Source organism: Pieris rapae, chromosome 5 (assembly GCF_905147795.1).
Source record: "Pieris rapae chromosome 5, ilPieRapa1.1, whole genome shotgun sequence".
NCBI lineage: Eukaryota > Metazoa > Arthropoda > Insecta > Lepidoptera > Pieridae > Pieris > Pieris rapae.
This window is the reverse complement of record NC_059513.1, coordinates 8,377,696-8,405,394: the sequence shown is the minus strand read 5'-3', so window position 1 is coordinate 8,405,394 and position 27,699 is coordinate 8,377,696. Positions and strand designations below refer to the sequence as shown.

General features: G+C 31.3%; 1 protein-coding gene across 1 annotated transcript; it reads right to left on the bottom strand.

Annotated features, from left to right (window-relative positions):
• Positions 1-1,338: 1,338 nt before the first annotated feature.
• On the bottom strand, positions 1,339-27,308 carry LOC111004459 (bumetanide-sensitive sodium-(potassium)-chloride cotransporter). The gene is made up of 20 exons (XM_022275493.2): positions 27,092-27,308; positions 21,891-22,016; positions 21,346-21,631; positions 17,851-17,922; positions 17,297-17,477; positions 15,606-15,865; positions 13,397-13,505; positions 13,062-13,201; positions 10,417-10,641; positions 9,705-9,936; positions 9,006-9,127; positions 8,413-8,548; positions 7,047-7,258; positions 6,155-6,396; positions 5,111-5,322; positions 4,698-4,876; positions 4,025-4,182; positions 3,537-3,679; positions 2,612-2,745; positions 1,339-2,417 (listed from the first exon to the last, which is right to left on the bottom strand). Exons 2-20 carry the CDS (start codon positions 21,983-21,985, stop codon positions 2,304-2,306), a joined length of 3,252 nt encoding a protein of 1,083 aa, XP_022131185.2. The 5' UTR covers positions 21,986-22,016; positions 27,092-27,308; the 3' UTR covers positions 1,339-2,303.
• Positions 27,309-27,699: the final 391 nt, after the last annotated feature.

Below are 27,699 nucleotides of genomic sequence, written 5' to 3'. Positions count from 1 at the left end.
TTGGTACTGACTAACGTAAAGTATTTGTACTAATTTGAGACTTTAATGACTGCTGATTGAAGTGAAACAATTGATCGTATCAAGTATGATATGTTATTGTTCCTTTTTCCACAACTGTGTAGGGTATGGGCAAATAACCTCGGTTTGCGGTTAAAAACTTAACCCACTTCAACAATTTTATTATATTTAATAGTAATGATAACAATCAAACACACAGTTTAACAATTTTCTCAAGCTACATAGTTATTATAAATAATTAAAAATTAATCAAAAGAAAATTAAAACAATTCTAAAAAGGTCCCAGTAGCAGTGTACAATCAACGCTGGCAGTATTTTATATTTTCGCGATACTTATTCGTCGAGCGAGGAAAGCCCAAGGTTTACCGGAATTGGTATCTACCGCCAGGTATCTACCAGGCGGTAGATACGAACTTAAATGTTTAATTAGCGCTATTTGTCATGAAACCCACGGCCGAAGAGAACTACTCTAATGGGAACAAAATTTAAACGAAGTTAGAGGAAAGATGATTAGAGCCGCTTATTATCTTCCGCCTGTTTTGCGGCCGCGCCAGCTTTTTTGCTCTTCGCCAAGAATTTGCTTCAACAATTGTTTTATAAAGTGTTGTAAACTTAATTATTGGAGTGAGCACTACCAAATAATACTCCGTTATCGTCAGTTACATCTATAAAGATAAATTTAATTTACCTTCATATTTAGTTTTGTTCATTTTTTTAAAGATCTCTTGCTTAATTCCCTAAATTTAATTAAAAATCACGATTGGAAAGTCCGTTTAAATCAACTTTATAGTATTGCAAGAAATATGTCTTTTATTGACACTTCCGGTGTGACAATTTGTGTCACAATCGGAAACGCATTAAAAAAATGTATGTAAAGCGATTTATTAATATCGATAATTCTGGTTTATTTTTTTAGAAGTCGAAGTTATTTCTGCTAACTAAAAGTGACTTAGTTAATCTATGCAGATTTTAGTATTGTAGCGACACCTACAATTTCCTGTTACAATCACTGGGATGACGTTTAAATGCGCTGACAAATCTATTTCCCCCCAAGAAAATATTGAACAAACAAAAACAAAATATTAAAGTCGACAAGACTTTACTGACTAAGGCCCTCGAGCAGGCCAGACCTTTAGGTCTGTAATCATAAAAAATAAAAAGTAATCTTCTTCCTAGCACTAAGCAATAAGAATATTCTGAGATAAATCAATGGACAATATTATACTCAGACTTCAAAATTCCTACACGAATTACAGTTTTAATTTGATACCTATAAAGTTTTGGGAGATAAAGGATGTTACAAAGCAAACAACACGACATACATAAATAGGTAATTTATTTACGAAAAATGAATGTCTTTCCCAATTAAAGTAAATAACTTAAAATAATAATACAGATGTCAATACTATAACAAAACTTATCAATAAAGTTAAAATAAATTTGTTAAAAAAGTGTTAAACGATGAATATAAATTATCTTTAGTACAGATGAGATGAATGACATAACAACTATGACTTGTGTTTGTTTGGTCCTTAAGGTTGGAACTGAACAAATTGTAAGCTCAAAGATGATCTCGTGATGAGTCAAAAGTGATAATTTAAGTTAGTGAGGCTGTTAGTCGCTGTTCACTTCGCACTAATGTCTTAACGTTAGCGTGGAAGTGTTTGGACTTTTTTTTTTTCAGAAAATATCACAATCTTGAGACAATGTTCTGTAGAAAAATTCATACTAACTTTTGCAGTACATAAAAATATTTTTAGATATAACTTCTTTAAATTCAAACATTAAGTCGAAAAAGACGTATTTCATAGCTCGAATCGCTGTAAAGCACGCGATACGAGATATGAAATTAAAAAAAAATTCGTTCACACTCGAATGCAGCCTCGTGTTAATCATTAATAAGACAGTACAAACACATACTTATTATTTAAATACTGATAAATTAAAATTATTATATCTGATGTATCCATATGAATAAATAAAAATAAGCTATTAAATATTAAATAATAGTTGCCTTTGGTGAAAATTGCTTTGTATTAAAGGATACAATTAAGTACCTACCTAAAATATAAGTCAGATTTTATAAGTACTAGGGGTATAAGGCAAAACCTGCCAGGCCTTTGTGCATATTAATTTGTACTTAAAGAAAATAATACTTACGGCGCATTTGCTCTGGTAAAAATTAAAGCTCTATCAAATAACATCAAACTTACAACTAATGTAACCTTACGTATTAAGTATTTTCCTTACAATTTAACACTTAACAGACATTTTAAATTAGCTGCCTATGAATAAAATGTAAGTACTGAGGTTTGATTTCCTCTTACGAAAAGCATCGGAGGGAGGTCTTTGCTCATCATCTCTAGCCAGGACATGTATAGTGGAGCTGACACTGAACCCTGGAAACGGAAATAGAAGATATGTGCAATTAGAAATCATTTCTTCGCCTTGGAATTGTTATAACATTTTCTATGAGTAAAAATTAAAGAGGAGCAGAAAAAAGTTCACGTGACAATTAATATAAATAATTATAAAAAAATTGAATAAGAACTAAGAAGGAAAATGTGATGTATATTAATAGAATTGAAATAACCTTTCTGGGCATCGGCAAGGACATGACAACGAGGCGAGCATCCTTGGAGTTTGCCAGAAGCAGTTCTCGCAGACGCAGCTGTCTGTTGGTCTTCTCACAAAGTGTCGATAGTTCCGTTTTGCTGATTAAGCAATCTAGAGAATCATATTAAATTGTTGTTAAAGTGTTTTTGATAATTTAATAATAAATGTAAATAAAATCCTCGTTAATAAATATAATATTAATCGTATAATATTTATTATATAATCGTATAATAATATTTTTTGTAAGAATAACATCTGTCAATAGATTCTGTACGGATTCTGGATCAACGGGATGGTTTTAATAAAGGAGGATTTAATTTTTAATTCATTCATTGACAACAATATAATAAATGCTAAATAATTAACTGTTAATTGCTATGAAACTCAAGAACGTTTGGCTTTTATAGATCCTGAATTTTGTATACCATACAAGGAGAGTCTATGAAAAATGAGTGACTACTGAAGACCGCGAAAAAATACACACTATTGGTTGATGTATTCGTTGCCATCTAAAGTTAAATATTACAAACGTAAAAGTTAATAATTTAGATGGCATTTCTGTCGTATAACTTGTGCAGTCAACGCAGATTTATATTTATTCACATTATCATTAGCACGTATATAGTGTGTACACAGTGTGAATCTACAAATACATAGAGTATATATATACTGATACATGATCATCTATTGGGGCTTTTACCTTAGTAATTAATTAATAATTATTAATTTACAAAGAAGTTTCACTTCTGTCATGTGTACTTTGTACGCACGCCCTGTTTTTATTTCAGTTGCCCAGACATTCATTTATCAAATTGGGTATAGGTGAATTTTAAAAACTTTATCTCTAATAATTGTTATAATTGTAATAATAATCTCATTGAGTAGAATATTTATTTGTATACCTTCACCCATAGTTTCCTCGGTGAACTTCTGAATTGTGTCCTCAAACAACTGTTTTGTTTCGGGCTGGGGAGGCTCAGTGATGTCCTGCACCATTGTCAACGAAGAGTAGTCAATACGGAATTTTCCTAATAAGTTTGCCATGCTGAAATATAATAAACCAGCGTACTTAAACGTGTCCTAGGATGTAAATAAATATACCCGGAGGGAAGAAAGAAAAAATATACTTTAATATAAATGAGTATAATACAATAAATGAGTCTACTAATATGTTGAATGACTCATTTTTTTGACAACATTTTTTTCAGTTCCTTTCTAACTAGGTTGCCTGGAAGAGATCGCTTATTAGCGATAAGGCCCGTTGCATCCCTTGTAATTTTTATGTTTTGTGTTTATTTTATAAGTATTGCAACGAAGTGTAAATAAATAAATAAGTATTGACTTGAAATATACTATTCATGCTTAGCGTATTTTAAAGAAGTTGGCTTACTTTCTTTCTTCAAGCTCCATTTCATGATGTCGGTTGGCGAGCGCGAATATTCTCAACTTACAGTTGGACCAGGCGCTACGCTGAGATATAATGTATGGTAGTAGAATCGTCAGTCCTCCATCGTCATATAACCACCACACGTCTAATGTACCGCTTTCCTACAAACATTAATATGACTATTTTATTATTTATTTATTTATTGCCTGATTCCTAGCCTAGACCCTAGACTAGATCAATTTCCCATGCACAATTATTAATATAAAAAGTTTACCTAAATTATAGATATTAATTCATGTTTAATTACTAGGAAATTGGTAACGAAACATAGTTGGTAAATTTGCAAATGATAATGATAGAAATTTTAAAACGTAATTCAATTTCATATTCCTCCCTGTGAGGCCCACGTTGAGAAACACTGGACCATTCATTTATTTCCAGAGATCTGACACGATATCAAAAGTTTTGAAAAAATATTATTTATGGCATTTATCGAATAGTAGTCTAGGTTTTCTAAATTTCATGTGGTAGTGAATAAAATAGCAGCGTTACTTTTTGTATTTTTATTTAAATTTAATAAATATTTAAGTTATCTATTAGGTATAATCTATTAGGGTTTTTGACTACAAATAGAGTGATTTAAATTTAGAACGAAGACATTTTAATTTTTACTTACCTGTTTTTTCTTAAATAACGTCATTTGCGATAACTGTTCCATAGATAACTCTATCCCCGAGGCTGATTTATATATTATATTTCGAGGTATATCTGCTATTTTCTTATCTTTCTTCTTCTCCTTTGTATCACTCTTCTCTGATATAGTGAACGAACGGGATGTCGTCAAAGTTAGTAAATCTGTAGATATATTATTAATATAGAGATTTATTACGTTTTAGGATGAATAAGGCTTTAATCATTTCAAAGTAATTTATAAATATCTCGGGTAAAAAGATAAAGTAAATGCGAGTGAAGCTGCGCCAATAGACAAATATATTTAGTGGACAAGTGAGAATCTTATGTGGAATTATCCCGATTGGAAAAACAGATTTATCCAGATATGGGCAAAACTAGACTAATAGAAAAACTTACTCAAATTATGTCTGCTGCTGGGTGTAGAGTCTCCACGTATATCAAGGTCTGAATCTGCGTGCATAATGAGTGGGCCGCGACGCACTCGCAGCTCTCCAGTGCTTGAGGTACCTGTGAGACCACTAGCTGGCGTCTCCTCTGCTACAGACCCAAAGTCCAGACCTCCTGCTACTCGTACTATTGCAACTGCCAGGCGGTTCTCAAATGCTGTACTGTAAGTCATAGAAAGTTTATGGGTTTGAATTTGAGTGAGAGGTTATTATTGATGAATTAATATTGGATTTTGAAAATTTTGCATCTCCAACGTTTGTTGAATATATTCTTTATATTATTTAATCGTTACCAAACAATTTCTGTCGTTACAACATCTTAACACTAATTATATAAAGACGAAAAAAATAACCTTATTATGACAAATACCGAACGGTTAATACGATTGGATTCTGAATTCTGTCAGTTCCGAATATGTCAGAACAACTAACATGAAGGTATGCTACTTGTACAAAACTAATCGTTTTAATAATGTAATGGGAATGTATGCACAAATTGATTTGTTCAACCATTATTCTTACTTTTTAATATAATGTATATATACTTAATCCAACATTTTAAATTTTTTTGTTATAATAATTAGTTTTAAGCTTTAAGCTTTTTTAGCTAAAACCAATTATTATAACCTAAAAATTGGGTTAGGTGTAGTAAATTACGATTCACGTGTAACTAAAAATCCAGAACGTGTTCTATGACATCCTTTTGAGGTCAATGATTTGTATAATTTAGCAATATTTATGTGAATTTCAATTCGTTACATGGTCACTATCACTTTTATATATGAAACTATAACTGACATTTTATAATAAGTGTTTTGTAGAAATTGCAAATAATATGTACCAATTTCATATAGTTTTAAATTTAAATAGGCTTGTAATTCCAATTTTTATATAGTTGAAATACAGTTTTAGAAATAAAAAGTGTGGTATTATATATTACATAAAACTGTCAATAATATTAGAGGGTTACAAGTGTTGTACAAAAGATACGTACTGTAGAACATTGAAGTAAGATTCCAAGTCGGCTGCAGATGATGTAGTCCAATTCGTCTTGTATCCCATTAACAATACATTAGGAACAAGTCTACCAACACCGGTAGACTGTATCAATGCGCGTGCGCCGGTCTCAAAGCTATACCCGTTTACATTTGCGCAGAACGCGCGTACTTTGCGTTCGCGTAGCCATTCGTCGCTCGTCCGTAATCGATACGATCTTTCTTTATATGATAGTTTCTTCTGTAATGTTTATTATAATACAAAGTTAAAAAAAACTAAAATTAAGATTCACTTAAAGTATCTAATACGTCTAACTTAATAATCATTTTGTCGATCCGAAGTGGTGGAGGCCTGATGACCTGTAACACAGGTGCACAACCTTTAACAGGCATCAGTCTCACTTAAGCAATAGCAGTTGCTCCAAAAAAGAATGACAATTATTGTATATGTTTTTGTGAGAAAAATAAATATATTATTATTATTATTATTAAAGTGATAACACCAAACTTGATTTAAGAAATTTCTCTCACATTAAGGCGATATTATATACATTATCTATTTAATTAGATATCAATTTCTTATAAACTTTGAATACTTAGTCATAGCATTAACCTTAGACATTTCCGGAACTATTTCGTTTTTATACGTCTGAGACACATCCGGTTTTTTCACGCTATTTTCCCTTCGATAAGCAAAAATTGAACGTAAAAAAATTGGTGTATATCCTGGATTGAAATACATTTTATAAGGAAATATTGGTTTTTACAGTTAGAGTCGCACTAGGGTAACACTTCCACATAATATGTAGACGCAAATAATTTCTTTATTTTAAAATATGTACACTGTACCCTACCCTTACTTATATTTCTCTTATCCAAAAATGCTTTTACCTGCTGTACGTCACCCACAATCATTAGGGACCCAGACTTCGTAATGAGATTCCCTAGATCTATCAAAGCGGGTCTGTCCTGGGGCTTCCCTGCCAGTATTAACAACTGTGGCCAATAATTCTTTACGTGTTCACTTGTACGTGCCAAGTTGTGTACACTTGACAATGTCGTCTTGTACATTTGCGCTTGAGTGCTGCTTCCCCAGTTAACATCTATAAGAAACGAGGAAATTAATTTTGTATGCTTTTTAAAATAACAACTTCCTACTAGACGGTCATTCTTTTTTAGGTCATATTTTAGGAGATACTTGAGTAGTTTTTCCTCGTCTTGGATGTAAGTACAAGGTGTCTCAGAAGTAAATTCATATTTAGTCGATCGATTAAAAAAATTAAGTCGTGTATCAAAAATAGCGTGGACGCCAATTTCTGTCACATCTCCTAAACATCAATTTGCCTGAGAAAATTTCTCGAACTGGTGGTAGAGACGTTTTCTGCTAGAATCATGTTCTTTGGTTATAGCCAGGAAAGTTTTGAAGTTCGGGCATCAAAAAGTGTGATTTCATGCCTTCACGCAGTAAGCTAATCTATTGTAAACTTTTTTTGAGACACCATATAAAAGCAACATCTATACACCTATTCTCAGAATTCTATCGACCTTGACCCACTTAGTAATCCGGGAACTACATTATTTAATCACAATCAGTTTATAAAGTTATTATAAATCATGAATGAACGTTGAAATTTTTTAGAAGAAAAACTATTTGAGTCACCTATCTATTTTTATTCAGACTGTACTCGTACGATACAATTCTGACAAGGCGATATTCTGCCATACATCATTGATTTATGGTATTTCTATTTCTAGCAAATATCTAAATGTGTTCTGTGGAAAATGATGCCATTACTCAAAGTTAGGAGCATATTTAGTTCACTCGTCACTTTGTTCTCGTTTGTACCCTCTTGAAATAATGTTTTACGATCTTTCGCGTAAATTCAAGGAATGTTTATTACATCATGATAGAATGTAAGAACAAGAGATCTTTAGAAATTTCACAGTCACAATTCAAAAAAAATTATAATGCGCATAAATTATAATTCACTCACACTATGCAAATTATTTGGCGCAAAATAAATGTATTATATAAAATGATGGTCAAATATCACGTACAATATTCTGAATATACTACTGACTATATTCTTAAGCATTGTTTTAGCACTTTACTGTGTTTCCAGAGTATATAATTTAAGTTTTTACCTTCTTCTATCCTATATGGCTTTCTCACCTAAATATTTGATAATTGATTTTTGTTAAATAATCATATTTCTACAATTTTTTTATGCAGAAATATAAAAAATATTATAGATACCTGGATGGCGGTAGTGAACAATGAGGTATAGAGTGAAGAATATCGCGAATGTCACAAGTGACATTACCCAACTGATGAGAAGCATTATTGCCACGCACATTAGGAATCCTACCAGGGAGACCCAAACATTGTAATACTGAAAAATAAATACAGTACTGCTTAATTGTGTTATATAAATTTAAGTAAAATGTAGTCAAACATTAATATAGAATTCCTATCTAAAACAAAAGACATTAAAAAAACAAAATATATGAAATTTTTTGAAGATAGAATTTATTGGAATTTTAATTATATATATAAGGCATAACTTATATTGAATGTATATATGTATATAATATAGTAATATTATATTATATTTTATATAATTTTATTTACAAATATTTAAATATCAATATTTTATTTAGCTTTATATTTTATTCTCCTTTCGGTTTGTTTATGTCCCCCAATATTTGTAAAATGTACTGCTATGTTATGAATATTTGTATACGCATGCCAGAATAATGGCATGTGTTTGTACAAATTGTGTACATTATTCGTCTTGATTGTCGTGTTGTTAAAGAATAACAGTCATTTTTATTTATAGTGTAACTTACCCGGAATGTAGGTCGCCATCCGAGGGGCCGTACTAGTGCTGCGTGGAATGTGCAGAAGTTGATGAGAGCATAGGACGCCAGGTAGAAATTGGAAATCAGTGGTGCGATTGTATTCAAATCAGCTGTTTAAAAAAATTAGGTACCTCGATTAATCGCGTCAATATATAGGCACTAAAATATGGTGATGTTTAGTACAAAAATTATCAATATGATCACATGGATTAACAATTTACGCGTATTTATCTCAGCCTGGTAATACGTGCGCGAGCGCAATTTTTATGAACTTTATCTGGTGAGAGTCATAACATTTTTTTAACTTCAAAAAAAAATTACAAATATTTTTTTAACGTAGGTTCTTGTGAATTATTATGACAAATGGTGGACTTGTGGCTTCATTGTGCGACTCTCATCCCTAAGGTCGTAGGCTCAATCCCCGGTTGAGCACCAATGGACTTTCTTTCCATGCGCCCATTTAACATTCGCACGAACGGTGAAGGAAACCATCGTGAGGACTCCAGCTTGCCTTAGGCCCAAAAGGGGGAAGGCGTGCGTCAGGCACAGAAGGCTGATCACCTACTTGCCTATTAGATTAACAAATGATCATAAAACAGTAATCTGAGACCCAGACCTAAAAAAGGTTGTAGCGCTATTAATTTTTTTTTGTAATTATAATGGTATGTAATACATTTTAGACCGTACCTATCAGTAAGAACACGAGAGATACGAAAAAAGTCAGAACATATCCTCTGTAAGGCTCGCCGTGCTTCCCATAAGGCTTTGAGAAGAAGATGAGTCCAGGATAGATTCTGTCTACTCCCAGGGCTTGGATTAATCTTGGGACTGACAGAAGGTTCGTCAGGGCTGTTGATAACGTTGCTGCCCAACATCCACCGTAGATGAATGGACCCCATGCCGACATAAGTTGCATCACCTTAAATTAACAGTCTAAAACTTTAAACTTTCTATTTTTGGTCAATTAGAAAAATTGGGCCTTAATTATTGCTTAGAACATTCTTTACACGTATCGAAACTGCTTATACGTACACATAAATGTGTATATAAGATAGTTTTATTCATATAATTGCAATAGTGTGTATGCTGTTGTATTTGATTTTATATGCTTTGGTTTGAATTAACTTATTTTCCTTTTAACAAAAATGCTTGCACATGACCGTAATAAAAAACTATGTACTTTATTTATTACTGAATTAATAAAGGAACTGGCTGCTCAAACATATTATTCTTAGTTAGGTAGCTAGTATTTTTGTGTCTATTATTAATAAATGATTATGATTCTCATTGATAACTTTTTATTTATTAACACTTTATTGGACAAGAAGCATTATACTAAGCGGTTCCGTCCAGGTAACGTATTTTACGTTACGTTATTTTCAATGAATTTAGTACTTACGGAATAACTATTGTGAAGTCCAAATTGACAGCCACCGGTAATATTGACACAGTGCGACAGAGCACTATTGTCTATCACAGTTCCATTGACCATTATCAGGTCTGTGATATTTCCACTGGCATCTCTTAAAGCCCCAGCACCAGATATAAGGACCATAACTGCATAACTGATCATGGAAATGAGCAAGGCAAGCAATGTACCTTTAGGTATGGCCGAGGCAGGGTCCTAGAACATATAAAAACGCCTTGTTATCTTAGAGTCTGAAATCCTATTAAAGGTAGACAAATAATTTTTAGTAGCATATAATAAACCCAAGAAGGAACAGTGGACTGGTCAAAAAGATGGTGGGTTGATGACTGAATAGAAATAGAAGGAACAGAGTGACAGACTTTTGACAAAGATTGAGAAAGGGTTGGAATGAGCTTTCACCCAAGAGGTATCCTTATCCTCAGGTGACGAACAAATTACTATTGACATTTAGCTAATAATAAATACTAACCACGGGAGGATATAACTTTACTATTAGGAGTAGTTAATACTTACTATGGAAAAAAAAGGCTTTATTATTATAATATGAACAACATACGACGGTAATTGGTATCGAAATTAAGTTTAACATTTTAAATAGATAATAAAAGCGTCAACCTAGCTTTGTACATCGTAATGATCTTCTTAGAATACAAACCAAACCTAAGCGAATCGCAATAGGATTGTTGACTTCTTTAGTTGTATGAATCATTTCATGTGAAATCATGAATCACTCGATTATTATTTTCGTTAGGTACAAAATTCTATTTAAACGTGAACTTGAATAATGTTTGCCTCGTTTTCAGCTTGTAAATATATATATAAATATAATTTTATTATATGAGGCGACGGGCGGTGTAACGAAATGCAAGTTTTATCTCCTATTATTATCCATTAAAGAATTCAACGTTATACTCGTAGACAAAAGAACTTTTCTATTCCCCGCTAGCGTGTGTAAACACAACTAAACTTTAACCAAAACAATAAATTGATACGCATTTTAAATTTCTCAAATGGTTCCAATGAAACAGCTATAAAAAAGAGAGTTGAATCATCAATATATTCTTGTTAGAGCTTGTAAGCAATTGCTTCAATTCCATCAGCGAGTTCTGAAAGCTGAGAGGTCAATCGAAATGACATTTGTAACAAATTTTCTAGTTGAGCAAAAAACCTTGCATTAATAAGACCGCATGTTTGAACTTAACAGCAATTGTCAATCCGTCAGATGTCAAATCGAACGATAAGTGACAGAACTTTTAATGATTTAACACGTTATTCTTTTTTAAGGCGGCCGTTATAATGTTTATGCTTTCATAAACCAAATAAATAGTTTAATTATAAGTAGATAAATGCGAATTAATTAATACACGAGTCGATGTTTCGAGAGATAATCGTGTTCAGTAAGAGACTCGCATAAAACAAAAACAGTTTTATATAAACACACTTTTCGAAATTTAAATCAGGAATAGACTAAATAATGGAAGCCGCTATTTTTAGTTACTTATTACATAGTATGTTGAACTTATTTTTAATAGTTTTACTATAAAACAGCTGGTAGCCAAAAAAAATTGTAAAACGTAGTTTATAAACAGTTTTTTCCTTTCCATCTTATAAAAAAGTTAAAATTGGCGCTAAGCACCGCTTATCATAAGACAAACCTTAGGTCATTAATGATTATTATGTGACCCATCAAAACCTTCAAAATTTTATAAAAACAAATTACAATGAAGCATTACTCGAAACATCCGTAAATTTTAGACAATTACCTACAAAAATGTTGTTTAAGTACAAGGTAAAGGCCACAATGAAGGTATAACTGTTATTATATTTTGCCATTAAGCGAATCGAACCAACTAGCAAATGTGACGTCACCATTGTCCTCGCAAACTTTTTTCGGGAATCAAAATAGATTAGTAATTTTTTATTAATAAACATTAATTTACACTTATAGGTTTAATCCGGCGCAACAATAATAACGGTCTTTTATCCCCCATTGGGTACTTACGGACGGCAAGTTCTCATTATCGAACACGTGTCAGGAAACATATGACAAATATTGACAGTTTTCTTGGAAGTTCCTGGCGCAAAGTGAGTTAATTTGAGCTTGTAACGTCACAAAATCGATGAGACGACGACAAATAGTCAACATGGACTCATTGATTCGTTCCGACTTAGTATGGGAATAAAACTACATATATATTAATTGTGAACACGCTTGATGCGTAATATTATTAACCATTAGGTGGTATATTATTGATTCGAATAGATAGTATTCGCTGTTTAACTAAACTAAAATTTGACTGTCAAAAACACTTCTTAGAAATCGGTTTTTATTTAAAACCCGTATTAATTACGACTTCTTTAAACTTAGCGTTAAAAGTAGGTATTACGCAATACTCAGAAATACACTCATCCTTATTATACAATATCTCGTTTATTCATAAAGGAACTATAAGTTTCTACAACGTAATGAATGTTTTGTCTTGAGTCTTTTAAATGTTTGTAAATAAAGTCGTCAATGTATACAAATACCTACAACTTATAAACGCTTTTGCGCGTGGATTAAAATATCGGGATAAATACTTGCATACCGTATGCATAATAATGCTTTAACGTACCTTCAGATCACCAGAGATATTGGCTCCAGCTTGGATGCCCGTCACAGATGGAAAGAATATAGCAAACACACTGAAGAAATTTTGGTCAAGATTCTCGCTGTACCGGAAATCGGGATCGAAATTGTTTGTGAAGGTTGTTGCTGTAATACAGAGATATATTAGAGATAGATTATAATTTAAAACTGTTAGGTTTTTTTTCGACTTCTTTATTTTAATAATAACGAAGTTCTATGTCTACAATACAAACACAACAATTTTCAATCAAAATAAAAATTCGATTCCTCAGTACTTTTACTCATACGATATTATTACGAGCGATCAATATATCTACGTACCGCTAAATCCAACAAAGCCTTGAGCTATTTCCGTTGCATCTTTCGGCCCCATAATTGTTCCAACGACGAAGTCTACCAATGCTCCTACGATGATTGCAACTAGGAAGTTCTGAAAAAACAGTTCTGTTAAAATCGAATTTGTTACAAACATGTGCTAAGACAATCAATTAAGTTTTATGAGATAGCTTGCGTATTAATTATTTTTTCTCATACTCATACTCGTAGTTACATATAAATTAAGCACTGTACATTTATTAGTTTTAAACACTATGGACTATATCCATGGTAATTGTATTACTTAATAATCGGCATAATGTGAAAAGTGGTGACAATTATAATGTTTACGTAGATGTTTAAGACGTTGTTGTTTTGTAATGTTTACGTAGATAGATAATACGTTAGATAGATTTAAACCCCAAAATATACTTTATTCTTAAGATACTCTCAGCAACATTTTCGTGAAAACTTGGTTCACAGTAAAAATGCCCTTTATAGAAATAGAAAATAAAATCTATTACTTTATTACCTAGTAAAAAAATTTTCACGTTATCCATATTATATTATATCAGTGTTGAATTATTAAAATAAATTAATATAGCATAATTTGATAGAGAGGAAGGTATGATTCAGTTTACGCTTAAACACTAAATAAAGATGTAGCACTAATCATTTACTTAAACAATACCTATTTCTACGACGTAGTTCTAGTGAAATCAACAAAGAAACAGTATTAATAATGTATATTTAGGATTGTTTTATTCAATTTATTGTAACACATGACTTATATGAGGCGAATAGTTTTAATTAACAAATGAAAGTTACGTATCATGATTCATGACCAAGGTTCCAAAAAAAAAACACTTTTAAGAATGTACCAGGTATTACGGAATAATTGTTATTGTTACAGAACACATGCGATAGATAAATATTGTCACAACCTATTTGTCGTTAAAAAAGTTTTTATTCATTTATATTTACGTCTACGAATTCTGGTTTAACTAATTATAACCTCAATTAAGTGTTACGTATCAAATGATAATGGAATTGTTTCAGAGGGTGTCTATTGAAGGTCGAGGCCTCTCCCTACACTAGTTCATTTGTTGCCGTTTTCATGCTACCATTATGTAAGCTTATGTTTGTTGGAAATGCTACACGTAAAAATGTATTATTTTAATATACTTTATGTACGAATTGTTGCTTAATGGGTCGCAACCTTATAAGTTATGGCATGTGAGTAAATAAATGTCTGGGATATGTTTCTCATGTCAATGTTTTAATAATTGGTTTGCGACGTTTAATGGTTATAATGTTATAGTGTATATGTCACTGGCCTAAGTTTATATACGTAGGTAATTAATTAAATCTGTTCGAAGTGCTGGTGGACAGATAAACTGTGTCCAGTTTGTTTTTACATCATACTAACTCCTTTTCTATTTCAGATTATGTTTAAAATAAATCGTTAAATAAAAAAGTTAACTAAAACTATAAAAGTGATTAATAGTGGGTAAATCATAAGAGCGAAACATAGAAAATATAAAGATATCTCTAGTAACAGAATAAAATGTCTAGCCAGGAAAATGTTGGTAAAGAATGTATAATTGTGTATATAATACATAAACAATAGCAGTGTGGCATCAAAAACATTTAAGTACGTTCTATAACTAATTATCAATTATTTAAGGTGATAAAATAACTTCTACGATGTAAAACTGTAAACATACATTGTTATTATTTATTGACTTTTGAAAATCACCTCTAATGGTGCATACATAAATCTTTCAATGGATAAGCAGATGCATTCTTTATTTTGTATTAAAAGATACATTGAATTGTTGCTACTACCACAGTTGGCTAGTTCGTAATTTCCTTTCTTTGCGTAAATAACAGACTATACAAATTCTTATCAGCCTAATTCGTATTTATTTTGTGTAATTAAAGACTAATACTGCAATATTTATTGTTATCACCTTAGCTATGCATATATTAAAATGTAAAGAAAAAATATTCGTAAATGTGTATATAGTTACGACTCAAACACTAAATATATTTAATAAAAATGTCCTGCATATGAACCCGGATTAGTTTATAATTAAATTAAAATCGTATGTTATTACAATTACAAGTTAAGTTTTAGCTATATTAAAATTATTAGAAAAAAAATATGATTATATGTACTATGTAGGAAGAATATAGCATTTATTATAATTACCTGGGCTTTGCTCTCCCAATCCATGCCGACCGCACAGATTATACACATGACGACTAAAGCAACAGCACCAACAATTCTCACGTCATTAACACCATTATCTATGATCTTTACACCTTGAGACTTCAATAGGTCATTCAGAGAATCACAAAACCCAATTGTATTCATACTTGCAGCTACCGCGTTTGCAAACGCAAATATGATTCCAACCGACGCTCCAAATTCCGGTCCAAGTGATCTTGATATTATGTAGTATATACCACCTATTTGAAGGATACATTTTTTAATGATTATAGTTGCTTGGAAAGTTTCAACGAAAATTTCGCTCAAAGTAAAAGTATTCCTGATAACTTTCCAGACAGTATATGTTAAAGTAAAAACATTGTTACCTATACGACATGTATTAGGTATAAATGAATTTACTTTGACCTCAACTGATTATAGTTTGAGACCGTTACTCTTGTAACTTCTTTTTAAATTATTATTTGCAACGCTATAAATGATTTCTTTTTCATAATATCCTATTTTTCCTTCTGATCTCTAATCAATACCTACTGCATACTAAGAAACTCAGCTTCGAATTAAATATGTAGTTTATTTGCTAAACTCCAAAAACCTTATTATAATATAAACCCAAATAGGATTGAGGTGTTTCCATGGTTACAAAGTTATTTTCATATAAAAAAAGTTTGGTAGGAAATATTTAATCAACTTAAAGACAGTTAATATTGCCGAAATACTTTGAATTCTAAAGTCTCAATGTGTGTAAATAATTTTGAAGAAGTTAAAATACTGACGTAGCATTGCTACGAATAATGTCTACGTACATTTTGTGTATAATGCTTGTGATTATCATTCTTATAGGAATAATGTAAGTAAATGTATGCAATTAGAATAACATTAATTTAATATGTATCCTTACATGTATATCTCTTTACAAATAACATTGACTGACATAAGAATTTTATAATAATAATTATTAGATATCATGGGTACAACACCTTATAAAATTTAAAAGTTAGATTATGTGGCATTCTCGTAAGGTACACAATTAACTAAAAATACTCCATCGGTGTTTCAAATTTAAAGTCTATCAACAAAGGTGTTGCCTTCAGGTAATTAATTTTGTAGTAAAATACGATTTCATCAAATCCATCTGCCTCCCAGTTCTCGATCTTATTTTCTGGTATATGTGTAAAAATGCTTCCATTGTTAGTATAATTTAATCCTATTTGCCTGATTGAGAAATATTCAGAGAGACAAACGGTTACATTATGGTTTCTAAACAGTGTCTTAGTTTTAATATAACTCATAAATGCAAACAATAGACGATCAATCTATGGTGATTTATGCAGTCTTTATCATATTATGTAGAAACCAGTTTATGTCACATAATCAATGTGAAGTAACGTTATATGCTGCGATATTTTGCATCTTGATTAGTTATATATTTATTTAAAAAATGCGAAATAGCCAACTTAAGCAAATCTGTTATAAATTCGAAAAATTTATAACTTCCATGGATTCTATCAGACAGTAACATAATATAGGAATATATCTATTTGTATTAAGTGGATACATATCAATCAATCAACCAATCAAATCAATCAAAATTCATTTATTCAGTCCAGATGCGACCTAAGGCATGCTTATGAATGTCAAAAACGTTTACAAAATTCGCGAAATATTCTTACCTCCTTTAACTTCTCCGTTCGTACAAATAGCGCTCATAGAAAGAGTAGTGATAACACATACAATAGCCGATATCGCTATGATGACGAGAGACAAACCGATTCCGGCCTGTGATACCACCCAGGAGATTCTCAGAAACAGCATAACACCCCATATGTTCAGCAGACATGGTATCAGCACGCCCTAAAATACTTTGAATACTTAATATTGACTACTTGTGATTGTAAGCAATTCCGCAAACCGAACTGGGAACATTCAAGTCTTATAGAATCACCGAGAGAAAAATATGAGTAATTCAAATTGTTAAAAATGTTAATTTTATGATTTTTGCAAGCAAAAAGGACCTACGGACTGACATACAAGAGTCAATTAAAGTTCAATAAGTCAATAATTCATTTTCGCGCTAAAAAAACTTTTTAGCCCCCCTCCCAGCCAGCCTCCCCTCTAAACATCCCACTGGACCCCCAAAAACTCAGGCGGAAACTAAAAATGTCGTACTACTTTTCATAGATATGAAATAAAAGTCTGCAAATAGTTTGGTTATTAAAAATCTTACTTGAATCCATCCTAGTTTTATTCCGAGGGCAGGAGTAGGTGATTTTGTGTCCCTTTGATTTTGCTTTTCGTCCTGAAAATTAATTAATTTTCTAATAGACAATCATAAAATCTTTAATTACAAACACATAAACTGATTTTATGTTAAATAAATCAAAATCACCTTATTACTCATTTACTAATATCATAAAAAATATTAATTTACTCATAATGTACTAATTGTATTGTGGCTTGACCTCGTTAATAATAATCGTAAATAACAAATATATTAGTAAAGTCTTTGCGTCACTAATTATGTATTAAAACATTGATTTATTTATATTGTTTGGTAGATCTTTAAAAAATAATGCAACATCGGAAATTCGCTTGTTTTTTCCTTTAAGTATCAATGTTCGATATTTGCCATAGTGTTTTCTTCATATTCTAATGAAAAACAAGCAACTCGCAGCCCGTATTCAGGGTCCTTGCAAGGACAATATTTACCAATTTGGCAATTGTATACAGATACAACGGTGAAACATATTATAGGATTGTTTCCTCAATTTCTTATGAAGATAACTATTACCAAGAGAAGTTGAATACACATTTTGCTTTAATGTACGTTGCATTAAAGTAGTTATTACGCTAAATTAAATACTTCAACTTCTGTCGTTTTAATCTATAATATTTTAAAGTAAAAGATTCTAACTGATACGTAGACAGACTTAAATACGACGAGAAAATGCTATTAGCATATTTTATTAGTTTTTGATGTTGGTACTAAAATTAGTCTTTAAAATCGATATGTGTTATCCAAATGGAATGAAATATTATTATGTTTGGTAACTGTTTACTTTAAATCAGGATCGATTCATGATCCTGGTACACTGTTACAAGCAAGCCTATGCCAAGTGAACATAATGATTTTATTTCAATATTTTGTCACCATCCAGATTTTATGTAACTACATATCTTCAATATTTTATTAATTTAATATAATATTATAACTTTGTATGATGGCAAACGTATAAGTTCTTGACTTGACCACGACTATGTGACCCCCCCCCCCCTGGCACCAAAGCTGGATCCGCCATTGGGTGGTGGATAAATATGTGACAGGGACTTATTATAATAACGGGGAAACAGGGAACGACACGTTAAAATTCCCTGTAGTATTTCATTATTTTACATAATAAAATACTACAGTCAATTTACATAGGACTTAGGGTCCTTCAAGAAAAGAGCGTACAAAGTCTTAAAAGGCCGGCAACGCACTTGCGAGTCCTCAAACATCGAGAGTGTCGATGGGCGGCGGTATCACTTAACATCAGGTGAGCCTCCTGACCGTTTGCCCCCTGTTCTATAAAAAAAACAAATTTATCAAAACTATAAGAAGTGTTTTCGTCATTCCTATCTACAAAGAACAAACCAAATGTAAATTATGTATTAAGATCTAGAAGAGCAGCAATGCGATAACTCATGTCTTCATTCAAGTATCTCACGATTACGTTGATCATAACAATATAATTATCTCGCTCAGTCAGTACATCTATACTAATATTATAAAGAGGAAAGGTTTGATTTTTTGTTTGTTTGTTTGTATGAATTGAATAGGCTCCGAAACTACTTGGCAGATTTGAAAAATTCTTTCACTGTTGGAAAGCTACATCATTCCTGAGTGACATAGGCTATATTTCATTTTCAAAAAAATAGGCATCCTTACTAAAATTACGATAACATTAACATTTGTTTATTATTTGATACAATTCTAACAGATGGCGCTGAGTTAAAGGTAGTAGTTTGGCAAGACGACGTTTGCCAGGTCAGCTAGTATAATATAATTATGTGATCACAGATAAAGCGCTAACAGGTGAAAATGATTGACACCGCCTGTCCCTGTGTTTATAAAGTTAATAAAACATTGTTTATGGTGTCACTTTTCGATGGCGCGAATATCTCAGACTAAACATTGGCCTCGAATGCCTGACCCTTTAGATAATTCAGCTTAAAAAAATGGGCAGATTTTTCACTAAATAGGCTATTCCGTGCTTATTACCATGCCCCTAATTCATCAGTCTGTTTTATAAAAAATAGTAATTTTTCGTATCACATATATTTTTTTGCGATGTGTGGACTGGACTCATGGGCGTATTGTCTTGGGCAAAGTTACTCAAGTAAATATAGATGCCTGATGACCTATACAAATGAATAGACGTGAAATGCGGAAGGCTTCATGATGGCTGTCTCTAAAGGGTTGAGGAAAGGTAAGCCTAAAATATAAAAATTATCTTTCATCAAAAGCGAGATTTGTTTACAAGGAAAACCATTACATTTTTATAGTTTACTATTCAGATTAATGTATGATTTACAAGGTCTGTTATATAAACATTTCAAAATTTTATTCGGATGCTGAAATTCTTAACTCATACAATCAAGGGCATTATATTCATAAACGTATAAGATTATTTAAGAATGCCTCATCCTATTTATTTATATTCCAACTGTCACGAGAGCGATAAGGAGCATTTAATATCTATTTAAAGTCTTACGAGTTTACGAATCAAGAGGTAATTAATGAAATAAGAAATTGAATCAAATTTTAATGTGTTATCGTAACTGCTCAGTGAACAAATATACAAATATACTTTGATACGAAAGCTACTTTTTAAGATTTGCTAAGAAACAAATATGTGACCGGAAACCGTAAAAGGCCGTCAACGCACTCGCGATCCCTATGAGATGGAGAATGTACATGAGGTGGTATCACCCACAATCAGTCGAGCCAGTCATGTGTTTCTCTCCAAACAAAAACAATTTTGTAGCAGTTAGTGATACTTTTTGTGTATTTCAGTTTTTATGAAACTGGGTCATTGGGTAATGCCACTTTTCCAGTTTAAGGCGGTTGTTTCTTGTTAACGTCGGATTTTACACTCATTGGCTCAATTCTAAAGATAATCGCAATACGCTAGTAATTCAAGTGTTGCTGTCAAGTATTTCCGATATGCTTGTAATATTATATTTTACACTTTGTAATTATATTCTGCTCTTATACCGATGGTTATAACGATATAAAGTTTGACAACATGTGTATCTAAAGTAGCGAAGTTTTTAAGTAAATAATGTAGTATTTAGATGTCTATTTAATATCTATTTTCGCGTTATCCTAAAAACAAAAGCTGATTTAAAATCTTAATAACAAAACTGTTTCTATTGTATCAAAATAATTTTATATTTAAGACATAAGTAGCAAGTCATTTTAATACTGATAACGATCATTTGAACGCAGAACATCTATTATCCGCCATGAAATGCGATTTGAATAATTTACAAATTTCCCGGCTGTATTCGAACGCAGAAAAACATCATCGTCACTACCGTATAATGAATTCATTAATTAGTATCCTTGTGTTCATAAACAGATCTACTTATTGTAATAAAATAACTAAGTCTCACGTCACTTCGTTGACGTGAAAACAGAAAGCATACTTAAAGATTTATCAACATAAAGACTACACACCTCCTCAGTTATAAGATGGTCACCATGCAATTCCCCAAGGCTAGGCCTTTTTAATGCTCTCTTTGAATTCCTATAATTTTCCATTCGCGGTAAAGCCTCTCGCGTAAGCTGAGCTAAAGATCTCTTTCTCCGCCAACCAGCGTCATGAAGCCAGGTATCTGGCTGTGGATTAGGGTCCCCTCTTTCCACAGTTTCTGCAGATGTCCGAAGGGGTCTCGTAATTATAGCAGCGCCCATATGTATGCCGTTCTTTTTGCCATCGTTTTCCACTGTTGATACGGTAAATCTAAAAATGTCATGTATATTTATAAACTTGTCAATATTAATTAATGTACTATTAAATGTAGTTATACAATACAAAGGAATCTGTATATTATGTGAGAAAAAACAAAATTATTTCGGAATTTAATTAAGCGGTGTTGATTTCAGAATATGTGATTATGTATATATCTGTTGTTTCGCACAAGTAAAAAATAATGATATTTAAGATCTAAACTTTTTTCTACGACACGTATTTACTTTTCTATAACTTTTTAACAATTTACCTGTTTTCTTCTTTCTTCCCCATATTGTTATACTCCATACCAATATTATTCACACCGCAAGAACTATCGGATACCATTGTACTGACAAATTTCATACAATGCTAGCATAATACGTGATACTTAGATCTGAAACAAAAAATAATTGTTAAACTATATATGGAAAGGTAAATTAATCAGTTTAATACTTGTAACACGTGTTAATTAATTACTATATATTTTTAATATATTTATTTACAAATACTTAAATCATGTTGAATGTATAATGTTTTGGCGTTAAACCAGTCATAGGTTCGACTCGTGAATTTGCTGTTGATAAGCATTTGGTGAAGTCAGACTATTGATTTTTGCATCAATCATCTCATAGACCGCATGAGTAGTTGTAATAAGTATTTTTCCTATTCCCTTGTCTTTGCGTAAATATGTTCGGTCTCTCCCATATTCAATTGCATTTACCATGAAGAGTGTACAGAGGAGTTTTTCGCATTAATACCTGCAGCTGAGCTTATATTTAGGCAGATAACGGAATTCTGCCCATAACACCTAGACGTCCATTCTTCCATAACTGAGTTTCTTTAAAAACTGTTTTTGCCGTACTCCACCACTATATGGAGCCAGCTACCCAATTGAGTATTTTGAAACCAATTCGACTTAGGGTCCTTCAAGAAAAGAGCAAACCAAATCTTAACTTGCGAGCGTTCTGGCATGGCATATCCATGGGCGGCAGTTTCATATCTAGTGCTAAAGAATACGATGGATGGAAATTAAATAAAATTGTACTGAAAAATAAAGTATTTTAAGTATCATACACTCTAATTGTTGATTGATAAATTAAGTACATTATTTCCTCTTATATGGTTATTTTCACGGTCATTATATATTCCATATTGTATTATCTACGGTTTTTATAATGGAACCTGTCAATGTCAACCGAAACCATTTTAAATAGACATCCACACTTCTTCTATTGTAAATTTGAGTATCAATATTCGCTAATATTTAATAATATTTCCAAAAACTTCAATTTCTTTGTTAATGTAACAAATAAAGACGAAAATCAAAATTATAATAGAAAGAAACAAAAAAATCGTTCTGGAATTAACTATTAAATTTGATATTCAAGACCTGGGAACCCTTACGAAGGTATATTTTACTTATTATCCAAATCTTACACATTGAAATGCATTCATATATGAAATTATTTATCATATCATCTAACTGAATAATATATTTATTCAAATTTTAATTAACGTTTCCTTGAATTTTAAATTTCAAATGGTACCTTTCTGTTCGACGTGTCCAACACTCGAGAATAACTATTATTTTTCCTCCTTGTCAATGCTACGTGAAGGCGATTTTAAAGGAAATAAATTACGTATTTCTAAACTATTAGTGATAACTACTGATTAACGAACTTGGGTACTTGGTAGACCCAAATGTACGCCCTAAAATATTATACTCTCTTAAAATGTAGGCTTGCCTCACTGGAATGGCAGTTCTCAAATTGTTATTATCTAAAAATAAACATTGAGCAAACATGCTTTTATAGTTAGGCCACGTAAAAGCTCGATAAGTTCAACTAATCAAGGCATTAACTGTAAGTATAATAATTATTATTAAAGCTCTCAAACATGTTTCTGAGCACGTCGCCACAGGCTTTCGCGTCAGTAGGATCCAGTTAAAACGAGAATTAGCCAGTGTCCAGTATGACGCGACTCCACGCGTCAGCAAGAATGTAATTACCATTTGCGATTCAAGACAACGGGAAAACTAAATTTGTAGAAATTATTCATCATGCCAATATTCCCAAAGATATTGTACAAACTGAATTGATCCCTGATAAGAACTGAAAAAATATGTTGGGGTCAGTTAGTGACTGCCACTGCCCATGGACACCGGTTTGGAAGCTTGCTATTGCTTTGCCGGTTAAGGTTGCTATCCGGACTATTTTTGAAATTTCCTTAGTAGTCTGATAATCGCAAGAAGATTTTGGGAACTACTAATAATAAACTACAATGGCAAGATTGTTTTATAGACTAATATTTGTTTTGTTAATGTACAATTTCATAGAGTGAATTATATGACTGATGGTAATATAATATGAGGTAATTTGTTTGATGATACCAAAAAGGGACAATTACAAGGTGATATTTGTAAACTGTGAAATAAACGACGAAGATGGCGATTTACGCAAGCCATTAAAGGACCGTTGTTTTAAGAGTTTAACACCTTTGAGACAACATTGTGTTTAAAATTTAACGATTAGATCAGATTAACCATATCGCCATAAATAACAAGGTGCTGCTATTTTCATAAAAATAATAAAATAAAATTATATTTCGACATAATATCAGTGAAACATTTTTAATAATCGTATTTTTTTGTATTAGTTGTGAAATTTTAACACCTCATGAAGTGATTTGTATTATAAAATTGTAAAGATTTTTTTAAATTACATATGAGTACTATTTTTTATTCAATACAAAAATAAGTGAATTAGTTCTTTATAAAACAAAACTCTCCTTTGAATAAAATCTATGCAGTTCACTTAGATTTCTTATTTCCCGCCAGTAAGTCTAACTATCTACCGTTCTCATTATCATCACGTCAGCGTTGACAGGATCATCACGGCAATTACCAAAGCATGTGACTGGTATAATATTCATTAAAATTATAAAGACAATACGCTAACTGATAGTATCTCACTAATTCGAATGTTAACGACTTGACAATAGAGAATAGTATGACATTTTACGTAGTTTGATAAGTGTAGTTGTAACTCAGATAAAATATACCTTAAATTTATTTCCGTTAATAAATTAAACTTATAAGATTCATCCCTCCATAACTTGTAGTATAATGTTAACCTCTTGTATATATTATTATATATCTGTGTATGTTGTCTTTTTTTGTGAAGGCATTTTTGTTTTGGGTAACTCTGCTTAGATTAAATTTAATCCATCAAATCTATCCTTACCGTGTTAAGACTTAGAACTCGACATTGGCGGAATTGTGATTTACACAGAAGTCGACATTAAAAATAAAGTGAAGTGAAGTGAAAATATACCTTCTGATTTATACTAATCGTTTATAATGATGATAGCAAAGATGTTTCCTAGAATTTGAATTAATCTGTTATAACGAAAAATCGCTTTACGAAAGTTAAACAGAACCGCCTGAATTAGAGACATACTTTAGGTCGCAGAGCCAGAAATTTGACTCGTTAATCTGTGATTCTATAGGCAAGGTATTCATTTCTGTCTTTAAATGGGAAACAGAACAGAATGAAGTCAGACGGCTTTTTAAGCTAATATCAAAAATTCAATTGAGGAAATTGTACTTGAGTACCGTAATAATAATATCATATGTACGTATATTAGACTTATAGACGAATTAAAGATCTATAACTAACTAGCGCGGCTAAAAAGTGTAATGGAAAATAAATGAAGCCTGTAAATAATTATTAGGTCGTGTAATAGAGGGCGTGTTGCCGCCCGCAGTTTAATCAAGTAATAGACAATAAGTAGACCATAGAGGTATATTTTTCTTTATAGATAATCTATAGGTGATATTCTACCTTATTTTTTTCATTATTTATTTTATTATCTGAAGAATATTATTTATAATTCGAGGATCGCAGAAACATTGTTAAAACATTAAGGATAATTAATAACACTTCTATATTTTTGATTAGGAAAAAGAATTATAAACTTCACTATCAAATAAATAACGAAAATGCACAGGATATTTTTTTAAATTAAAGTTTCTTATTTAGATTATCTCGTAGTATCCTAATAGACATATTTCTACGCACTTTGAATCATTATTAATATGAGTTGAATTTACATTACTTACATATTAAAAATGCAGACAACAACGCAAAACAGTTAATTCGCATATAAAGCATAATCAAATTCCTTACCCTGTGAAATTGGCTTCCATGGATTATATTCTACGCGTTTAACTAATTGAAAAATGGATTAAACTAAAATATATATTAGTGTATAACTATGCCAAATATATATACAAATGTCTATGTTTACTTTATGTTCATATAATTTCGTATTTTATATCGTAATATCCCATAGACACTAAACAGACACAACTTGTTTATATGAGATCGTTTTACCGACTGTATTTTACAATAATTTATTTTTCTGTTATTGAAGTATAATTGGGAATTTGTTTACTTTTCTCTTATTCCATACACAAAATTGAAATGAAGGTACTCTGTAACAGACCGACTTTTTAAGCGACCTCGGATAGACCTCACTAACAAAAAAAGTTTTTAAATTTTATATAAATAATTAATTCATAAAATTTGTAATGTTTTATGGGATGACAATCTTATTATAATCAAGATAACACTGGTTAATTATCTATTTGATATCATTATAAAAGGATCTTGTTGAGTACTCTTTTCGTTGACCTAGACCTAAAAATCATATATTTTTCTATATTGTCTTAATCATGATATAAAGGTTATTACTTTTCTTTAGTTTATTAATGTTATGATTAGCAAAATGTATAATATATATTTCTTAATAGTCGCTGAAGATTTCCGTTAGTTCTGTAGTTTCAGAAAACCCTCTTTATATATTAATAATATTAAATTTTAGTAAATAGTCCAATCCAGTCATGATAAATTGGAAAAGATAGACCTGGCTGTATGGACTAAAGTCCTTTTCCTTTCCCATTAGGGATAAATTATTATCATGACAATGTAAGATGCCTTAATAAAATGCAGATGCGTTAAAACGTTTGACAGGAATTGAAGTTGAATTTTAAAAAGTAAATTTATTTAACACCTAACAAATATCATAGACGGAATATTATGTATAACTAAAACTCTCTAACAATTTAGAATCCTAACATGCCGATATAAAATCCTAGTGGTAAAACAAGTTATTATTAGAATGTAAGCTAAAAATCAAGTCTAGCCAGAATTAATTATTTTATTACTAAACTCATTAATTCTAACTTAATAAGAAGTATAACATATTTATTTTTTAATATTTATTGTATACATACATATTTATTGTATTTAAAAGTGTTAAATACACTTAAATATATAATATAATAATAAAATCATTCTATAGTTTAAATATTATGTACGTTAAATTAAAAAATATATTAAAATAGTCAAGTGGTATATTTTTTACATGAATAAATAAAGTAAAAGTTCATATAAATTAAATATTTACCCGCTTTATTTTTTAACAAACACGATTATGGTCACTTCTCTTCCTTACACACATCACTTATAATAAAAAAAAATTAAACCCGTATTCTTATACGCCCGAACAATATGCGTAAATCATAATATATTTTGCAAAGGAACTGCCAACCGTGGACGCGTGCGAACGCCAACGCAGTCGTCGCATCAGACTCGCAAATATATAAAGTTATGGCGCCCTTACTCGCACAAACATTTTTAATCACAATAATCATTAGATCTAGTTGGCACGAGATTTCTACCAGTTTTGACTCGGGAACGATCCAAACTTTGCTCCCATATCTTTATTTTTAGTGATTCGCTCATACTCAATTATTATTACTCAATATAAAGAGAATCGATTTCAAAGCGATCATAAATAGGATATACAGAGAACTCGTGTATGTTTTGGCTCCAAACGTGGCTTTTTAACGAAACAACCTGATTTGTGTAAATTCGAACGCCATACCTATTTACTAAGGTATTCTAATACTCTCAGATATGGACCACCATGGTTATGTTTACGGCGTCCATGCGTCGGGTTGTTTCACTCCTTAAAATATAGCAAGGGGCCCGATGGCTGACCATGCGTCATAC